The 9,703-nt window shown below is 41.8% G+C and overlaps 1 protein-coding gene across 1 annotated transcript in view; it reads right to left on the bottom strand.

Annotated features, from left to right (window-relative positions):
• LOC119269304 (cysteine proteinase inhibitor-like) overlaps positions 1-307 on the bottom strand; it is a 1,700-nt gene extending 1,393 nt beyond the window's left edge. Inside the window, exon 1 of the mRNA XM_037551100.1 lies at positions 11-307. Coding sequence (XP_037406997.1) covers positions 11-244 — 234 coding nt within the window. The 5' untranslated portion in view covers positions 245-307. The remainder of the gene's footprint in view (positions 1-10) is intronic.
• Positions 308-9,703: the final 9,396 nt, after the last annotated feature.

The following is a 9,703-nucleotide window of genomic DNA, read 5'->3' as shown; positions in this document are numbered from 1 at the left end:
GAGGGCTTACGGCTTTGTTGTTGTGCTCGGAGACGGCGAAGCGGGCGAGCGCGATGACGTCGAGGTCGTTCTCTTGCCCCATCGGCGAGTCACTGATGCCTCCCACCAGCGGCCCCGCGTCTTCCGCCATGGCAGCTTTGTCCCGTGCGCTCTGCGTCTGGGTCTGAGTAAACGGCACGACGATGGCGAGTAGCAAGAGGAGGGCAGCAACCGATCCCACGACCCGATATTTCCACATCTCCATCGATCGATCGGGGTCGGGATTTATAGCTGCAGCGGCAGAGCAGGGGAGGAGGGATACAATCCGTCGGCGGTGTATTATTGTGTGGGGACACTCCGGAGTCTGGACGGGGCACGGGAGCGGATGGAATAGGATCGTCGGGCCCTACCACGTCCCCGTGCCGACTTTTCCCCAATCCCGAGGGGTTGACGGCCTGCGTAACACGCTATGCTATCGCCAATGGCGACACTGTCGGCCATGGCTGGATTCCTTCCTTCTCCTTTGGTTCTTCTCCTTTGGTTCATAGGATAGAAATATCATAGGTATAGAAAAATCATAGAAAATGAGATGACATGCATCTTAATTTTTATAGAGAAAGAGATGTCATTTGATGCATATGATAGGAATTTTTTCATTGAGTCTTAGCTAATGTTTTTTTCCTTTAAAATGTGAAGGATTGATTCCTATCCTACATAGAAATAGGAAATCATTCCTACAAATCAAAGGGCTTCAAAGGAAATTTTCCTTTGTAAATCTTATTCTGTAGAAATCCTATGAAATTACTACAAACCAAATGAGGACTAAATGTTTATCTTCTGGTTTCCTTGTTCATGTAAAGTCAACAAAGAGCAATGGGGGGTTATTCTTTCCTATCTTCCTATGGGTGGATCCGTGGATGACAGAGGAGCAAAGCTTAAATGAAAATACTTGGAGCGAATTCTTGGGTTTAAGTCAAGATTATGAAGGAAGGGGTAATGAAGTCACGAGGCCGAAATTTCGCCACGTATATGAATATATGTATGATTCGTTGCATGCGTGTACCTGTGACAACTGACAAGTTGCTGCTTATCTTTCCAGGAGTTTTGCTTGGTCCTTAATTCACTGTCATGCATGTGATCGTTGACGCTAGAAAATTGAGAGCATTGCTTGGATTTAAAAGATAAAAGGTGTGTTTGGTCACCTACTGTATAAGAGCGTCTACAACCGGACTTCCCACCCCTACCCCTCCTTATACGCCCCGGTGGATGGCCCGGGCACTAGTCAGTCAAAAAAACCATACCCGGACGGATGCCCTTTCATATCAAACCCAAATCTGAGATGGATATAGAGGGACGAGACTTGCCTGCGCCCTACGTGTGCGCTCATCCGTGCTACCGCGTACGTGACTTGATTTCAATGGAACAAAATAAGGCCTGGGCCCACCTCGTTAAAATCAGGGGATGATTAGATTAGGAAGGAAAAAGAAAAAAAAACAGCCGTAGGATGAAGTGTAAGTACGGATGAAAACATGGGAAGGGAGCAAGCAAGCCGGATCCGATATAGAGAGGCCCAAGAGTGTCCACCACGTCAAACCAGGCAGTCTGACCATACCTTAAATTACACCAAATCCACCCCAACTCCCCCGCCCTCGGGCGCATCCAGGATTGCAGCATAGCAAGTGGTTTTGCCTCTTGTTTTGGTGTTCTATTGTTTCCTATCTATGGGCTTCACTTCATTTTTTCATTCATTTAGAAAACACGAAAAACATATTTATTTCAAATATTGAACAATGTTCTTTTTTTGCGAGAAACTTACAATCTATTTATCTTCAATCATGGCAGTACAAAGAACAATAGAGGTAATAAAAACTACAATCATGTTCGTGGACCACCCAACGATGACTACAAGCACTAGAGCGAGCCGAAGGCGCGCCGCCGTCATCGCCCCTCCCTCGCCGTTGTCGGGCAAACCTTATTGTAGTAGACAGTCGGGAAGTCATCGTGATAACGCATCATAGGACCAGCGCACCAGAGTAGCAACCATCGCCGATGAAGAAAATTATAGATTAGAAGGATCAAACTTGTAAATGCCTGAACAAAGACGAACGAATACCGGATCTAAATAGATCCACTGAAGACCAGCACCGACCGAATTCCGCAAGATCCGACGAAGACAAACCTCCACACACCCTCCGATGATACTAGATGCACCATCGGGACGGGGATAGAATGTGGGAGACATTATTCCTATTAAGGGACATCGTCGCCGCCACACAACCCCAACCAAGATGCTGAATCTAACAAGAACGAGAACGGGGGTCCCTCCTGCCGGCGGGGGGCCGAGATCCTGCGCACCTCCATGGCCTAGAGGCCATCGGAGATGGGACGGATCGGCGACGCCGCCAACGGGAGAAGAAGAGCTTTTCTTATGGAGGAGAAAAAACAATGTTTGAAATTTGAGAACACTGTTTTGACATGATCATTATTTGAAAAATGCGATCATTCTAAAAATATTTGGTGAACTTTTTTAAAAAAATTGTGAACATTTTAAATGTTATTTTTAAAAAAAGTATGAACCTTTTAATTGTTGTAGATTCTTTTTCATGAAAATTCATGAGAATTTTATTAGAAAGCATAGGAACCATCAAGAAACATTGTCCTCATAGAAAGCCAAAAAAATGTTGCACAAAGAAGAAAATACAACCAAGTCCCCTAGACAGGGTCTTCATTGTTTAGGGTGGGCATAAAAACTGACGAACCGGATACTGGACCGAAACCATTTTTTCTCATTGGTACAAATTATCCGGTTTTTACCTTCCACAGCCGAACAACATTTGGTAGGTTCGGTTAGCCGAAACAAAACAAAATTGTATATATAACCTAGCCAATACACAGAACCTATCCTGGAACTCTCCCAGGCTGGACGAACGACCATCTCCTTTTTTCCAGTAGGCAAATCATATTGCCTGTGTAGGTCGCGGAATAGCAATCAATCGTGGGAGGTCCTAACTGGCGCAGCGGTAGCGAGAAAAAAGCGGGAAAAAAACCCCGCAAAAATCGTTCTCGTCGAGGACGGAACTCACGCCACAATAAGGGAGAACGAGTGTGTTTACCACCGCACCTACTTTGCGCTACTGACCAAATCCAGGGCGAACATATATAGGTACATTTGTAGTCGCGTAATTTATTGCAAACATAAACAATTACTATAGCTCTTTGATTTTTAATTTTCCTAAAAACACTTTGGAAAAAGTCCATGAATTACAGAAAAGTTCATTTGTTTTGAAAAAATATCGATTTTGAAAAAGAGTTCACGATTTTAGGATAAATGTCTATCAATTTTTTAAAATAGTTCACAAATCATGAGAAAAAGTTCACAGATTTGAAAAAAGTTCATCAAAATTCAAAAAAGGTTCATCGATTTTGAAAAAAGTTCATCAAAGTTCAAAAAAGGTTCATCAATTTTGAAAAGAATTTCATCAAAATTCAAAAAGGTTCATCGATTTCGGAAAAAGTTCATCAAAATGAAAAAAAAGGTTCATCGATTTTCAAAAAAGTTCACCGATTGAAATAAAAGTTCATCAAAATTCAAAAAAGGTTCATCGTTTTTGGAAAAAGTTCATCAAAATTAAAAAAAGGTTCATCAGTTTTGAAAAAAGTTCACCGATTTTCAAAAAAGTTCATCAAAATTCAAAAAAGGTTGACGGTTTTTGAAAAACTTCATAAACTTTGAAAAAAAGGTCATGATTTTGAAGAAAGTTCATCGGTTTTGGAAAAAAGTTTACGAAAAGGTGAAAAAAGTTCATCGAATTTGAAAATAAATTCATTAAAATTGAAAAAAAGTCAACAAATCTGAAATAGTTCATTGACATTGAAAAAATTCATTGAAATTCGAAAAAAGTTCATCAAATTGCAAAAAATGTTCATCGAATTTGAATAAAAGTTCATCAAAATTTTTTAAAAAACTTCATAGATTTTGAAAAAAGTTGGTCGATTTGAAGAAAATGTTCATGTATTTGCGATCCAATTCATCGTACCAAGACGAAGAGAAAAAAGAAAATGAAAAAATTAAAAAGGAAAACAAAAAAAGGAAAAAGGAAGTAGAACGAATACTAGACGGAAAAACTAAAGCGTAACCATATCCTATCCTGTGGTCGCGTGGTTGAACTAGCCCTCCTTTACGCAGGAGGTAGGTGGTTCGAATCCTGGTAGCGTCCTTTTCTTGCGGATTAAGACACAAAATTAAAACACGTAATGGGCCAGCCCAGTGCGCCGCGGGAGGTGTGCGCCCGTTTGCGCCCATGCCTGTAACGGGCGCCGTTTAGGGAATGCCATCAATCGTGTACCCCCACCCCCTCCCAGCTAGACATGTTCATGGACAAACCGGCCCAAAGCCGAAGCCCGACATTCGGGCCGGGCTCGGGCTCCACTTTCTGGCCCAAAGCCCAACCTGAAAGCCCGAAATGGCCATATATATATTTTTATTCAAAATAAAGGTATAATAAATTAATATAATATCCCAAACATTATTAATTTCATTAAAAAGTGCCACTGTTCATGTGATTTGGGCCGAGCCGGCCCGGGCTCAGGCTTGGGATTTTTTCATTGGGATTTGCCAAGCCCAGGCCCGAAGCCGACCAGGCCCAGGGAATGATCAGGTTTACTCCCAGGCACATCGTGCTCCGCATGGGCCAATCCATTCTAGGGATTTTTCCACCGGTTCTCAGGAGGTTCTATAACCTTCGATGAACCATTTTTCCCCTTTTCATTTTCTCTTTCCCTTCTTTTATCAAATTCACATTTATATTATAAAACTTTTTAAAAAAAATCATGAAGAATATTTCAGTTTTGAACCTCTTTTAAAATATTGGATAATTTTCAAATTTTCCATTATTTTTTAAAAGTTGTCAACATTTTCTGAATTGTAGAAAAAAATTGGAAATCCGTCAATATTTTTTTGAAATTTGCGAACATTTATTTGAAAGTCGTGAACATTTTTTTCAAAGAACCCTAATTTTAAAATTCATGATAAAAAATATATTTGGAATTTTTTAACTTGTGATTTTTTTGAATCGCAAAAAAAAACTGAAAATGATGAATTTTTTTGAATGGCGAATAGTTTTTGGAATTCGGAAATGAAGTTTGAAGTTCGCGAACATTTATTGAATGAGCGGACTATTTGGAATCACAAGCATCTTTTGAGTTCATGGGCATTTTTTGAAATTGGGGCACAATGTTTAAAATTCATGAATATTTATGAATTCGTTAAAATCTGGGCACTTTTTTTAAATTCAAAACAATTTAAAGAATTTTTGAACATTTTTTGGAATATGCCGCCTGGCAGCTTGGGACGAAGGAAACCTAAAACTGAGAGGACACTCTATTTCTACTATAGAGAAGTCACCATCCGACAACTATTTCTCGCATCAAGCGAGACGATAGTTTGCACTTAGGAGTGCGTGGGCAGGGGTATTCGATCCCATGTCACCTGGGTAATAACCAGAGCGGCTAACCACTGTGCTACTGTGGGGTTATTTATGAAATATATGGCGCGCCTTACTTGAGGCGACATGGTCCGGTTTTCTCCACTGTTTTTTCTTTCCTTTTCCCGTTTCATTGTTTTTATCCTTTTTTTCTCTATTTTCAAATACAAATTTTACTGGTTTTTGAAAAATGGGTTTTCATGTATACATTTTTTTTAAAGATCAACATTATTTTAATACATGGCCAACATTTTTCTATAGACATTTAACATTTTCCAAATGCTTGATTAACATTTTTCAAACACTTGTTCAACATTTTCTTTTTTCTTGTCCGGGTTTTTCATTTGTCTCTTCAGTTTTTTTCATTTTCCTTTTCCTTTGATTTATTTTGTTTCTTTTTCGTTTTTCATTTTTTGGTTTTTGTTTGTTTCTTTTTGTTTTTCGTTCTACATTCTTATATATACTTGCTCAACATTTTCTAAATAATTTTCAACATTTTTAAATACTTATTTAATATTTTTATATACATGATCAACATTTTTCAAATATTTGTTCAACACTTTTCAAATACTAATTCAACATTTTTTAATATTTGTTCAACATTTTTCAAATGTTTTTTAAAGAGCATTTTTAACATATATTTAAAAAAGTATAAACAAAAGGGAAAAAAGAAAAACAGAAAACATAAATATAAAATCAGGAAAAAGAGGCTGTAGCCTCCCGCACTCGTGGGCCGGCCCAGCTCGCTCGCCCCTTCGCGATTCCGAAGCCAGACTCCCTGAAGGTACACCTAAAAAAAAAGACTCCCTGAAGGCGAGATATACGGGAATGTATCTGGTGCACCAAGGCAATTGGTGCTACCGGTGCACCGGTCGTCCGTTGCACATTCAAAAACGTTCAAAAAAATCTGAAAAAATTAATGCATTGACATAACATGAATGTATATTGTCACAAAAATTTAGATCAATATTCAAAACATAGCTCGAGATACAAAAAGGACAAATTTGACATTGAATAGTACATAACACAAGTTGGGCTTGAGTTTTGGCCCATTAGCACATCGAAGTTGAATTTGTCATTTTTGTATCTTGACCATTGTTTTGATTTTTTATTTGAATGTTTGTGACAAGATACATTGAAGTTGTATCGATACATTAATTTTTTTCAGATTTTTTTTAACAATTTTAATTGTGCAACATGGTCCGGTGCACCGGTAGCAGCAATTGCCTTGGTGCACCAGATACGTTCCCATAGGCGCGCACATCAGACAGCCCTTAGGCCGAACGCCCGAGCTGGCGACGACGATGCAAACTTGCAAAGACGCGAAAATAACTTTTCACCATGCCGACGGTTACAATTATATCTAAAAAAAATATGCCCATGGTTACTGCCAGTCGAATCGAGCAGAACTTGACTAATCACTAGCTGCACGGCGACTCCACGTCTCACTCGTAGGTGCTCCCGAGCCGAAGAATGACTCGCAAAAACCTAAGTAAGTTTTAACATAGCTCGTCGTCCAGTGTGATGTTAGTTACACGACGTTAGCTCGCCCATAAGAAAAGATCATTTTCTTTACCGTTCTGATGTCCCTTTCTGGGCCCAAATTTCGTGTTGCCTTTCTCGGAAGGGAAGTACGTATGCACTAGGGGGTCGCTCATTTTGCCCTTATTATCTCAGGGTCTGCCCCAAAAGCCCGGCAACTGTTGAAATGATGAATCCAAACTTTTCTCCGGCCAACCACTTGACACAGCCCCCCTCCCTTGTTAGCACACCAAAACTCGTTGTACAGTGCATGATGATGGCTAGGAAAAGTCATGCAGCTTCAGATGGCCGTCCCTTATCCACCATAGGGAGGACCCTGCCCACCGGAAGATATAATTTTGCTTAATCTAGTTTCTAAAGAAATATCTTAATCATCAGCTGGAGTAAGAAATAACAATGCCCTGTCTTGGTAATCTGCCCCCGTCAATTTCCCTCCGTTGCAAGCAACATGCACGTTTATGAAAGAAGACAACGCTGTCCCAACAACAGAAGACCAAACAAAATCTACTTGAATTGACACTGCCGAACCAAACCAAACCGCGCACATTATCCATCCACGGACCGGAGGTACGCGTATCAGTCAAAGTGAGAGAACAGCCTAATCAAGGAAATTCATCACGGTGACAGGATCGATGAGCCAGGACCCAGGAGGAACCGCTGCTGTAAAGAGGCGCGCGGTTCACATGGGACGGGAGATTCGAATATGCCAGCGAAGGAGCTGTACCCTGCCCGATCAGATCGCCTTTGCCAACTTCACCGACTGCCGACCGGTCTCCAGTCCACACCAAGGCACCAGCAAACACTCTGCGCAAGTAGTAGGCCCCCGACCTCGTCACCCCCCCTGGAGTGCTTGACCTGGGCGTTTCGCCGGTCGAGCTCGAGCCATGCCGAAGCGGCCTCCTTTTTCCGCACAGGGACATGGCACCTCCCCCAACATTTTTGTGCCTTTTCCTCCCCATCGTCCACTCACAAGTTCGGTTGGGTTTGGCGAAAGAGATCGGTTATCGGTGGACTGGTGAAGTCGAGGTGCACGCTTTGGATGGGAGAAGGGTTCCTGTCCGGGTTCGGTGCCACGCCACAACTTTAGGTCTATCCAGAAGGTCATTGTGGACGCTACTCTGAACAGAGATAATCCCAAGAATTTGTCTTGAAGGCTTCTGCTCCAGCGTGCACTGCACTGCTACACTGCTGCTGCATCACCTTCCCAAGAAGCACGGTCCATAGTATACCATGATTTTTTTATGGGCCCATCGTCACAATTGCTTGCACTAACTTGGCCGCTGAGTGTGTATCTATTTTTCTCTCTCATTCGACGATGGATTTATACGAACGATACAAGCCATCTCGAAAAACAAGGAAATTGTAATAATGTTCTCTGATAGCCAACCAAACTTAATCTCCAGTACGAGCCGAAGGCAGGCTGTAGTTGCCGCTCCATCCTCGAAGCCGGCCTGATCATGTATCCTGCGGTGCGGAAGTCGTCGTGCTTCCAGCTGCACCGACGTGCTAGAGAAGGACCCGCCATCGTAGAAGCCATCTGTAGATAGAAAACCCTAAAGCTGAACCATCTCCTGAATAAAACTTGTGAGAGCTTCACAACAACGGGAAGAAGGCACCGTTGCAACAGAGAATGAGCATGGACCACCAGGGGGGCAAAAGTAGGCCCTCGCCTCATCGCCGCCGCAAAAACGGGGGGGATCACCCCGATCCCCAAGGGTCGATCTTCTATCGTAGCGACTAGTTGCCTGCAACACCACCACGCAAAGAATAGGAAGAAGATGACTATTACTGTCACCAACACAAAGATGCATGAAGCGCCAGTCCAGATCCAAAGGACTTGAGCAGGCATAGACACCGCTTTCAAGATTCAACACCGAAAGCCGAGAGAACCATTGCTTGTGGGAAAGATATGGAGAAAATATATTTGCCACCGTCATCGCCACCACATAAGTCGAAATCATGAACAATTGAAGACCTAATTAAGACACTAAACTGCTAGACACGTGCAAAAGTAAAGTCCCGGCGTTTCCCTCCCTCCAGCCAGCGAGGGAACCCCGCTAGCATGTAGTTTAGGCTGTCGGTTCCTTGCGGTGGCGGCGGCTACGTCATGAGTCGAAAGAAAAATTGATTGGGTGTGGATAACACTATTTTTTTCTTTATCCCCTACTTTTTTTTAACATAGTACAATCGCAGATCGCCACATAAACGCACATACGCTTACCTCTATGAACGTAAGCACACACACCTTAGCATTATGAGCACCTTTGAAATACTACTACCTCCGCCTCGGTGAATAAGTCATTTGCGTAGTTCTAGGTCATCGATTTGAGAAATTAAATATATGTTATATGTCATGAGAAGTATGTCACTAGATTTCTACATGGATGTAGTTTCTCAATATATTTTTTTGTCACATATAATACATATTTAGATAGTTAAATCATCGACCTAGAACTACGTGAATGATTTATTCACCGAGACGAAGATAGTAAGCCTACATCGCATCTTGAGATTGACGAAATCATCACAGGCGCCTAGTAATCGAACGTCTCCTCCCACGAGAATTAACCATCAGACTACGCTGACTTGGCAAAAAAAAACTACATGTCTAATAAAAAAAACTGCATGTGAGAATCAGATGACTGCTCAGTGGCACACGGCAGTACAGGACTTCGATCATGTGATCAGCATCCCAACAT

Source organism: Triticum dicoccoides, chromosome 3A, assembly GCF_002162155.2.
Source record: "Triticum dicoccoides isolate Atlit2015 ecotype Zavitan chromosome 3A, WEW_v2.0, whole genome shotgun sequence".
NCBI lineage: Eukaryota > Viridiplantae > Streptophyta > Magnoliopsida > Poales > Poaceae > Triticum > Triticum dicoccoides.
The sequence above is the reverse complement of the archived record's forward strand: the minus strand, read 5'-3'. Positions and strand labels throughout refer to the sequence as shown.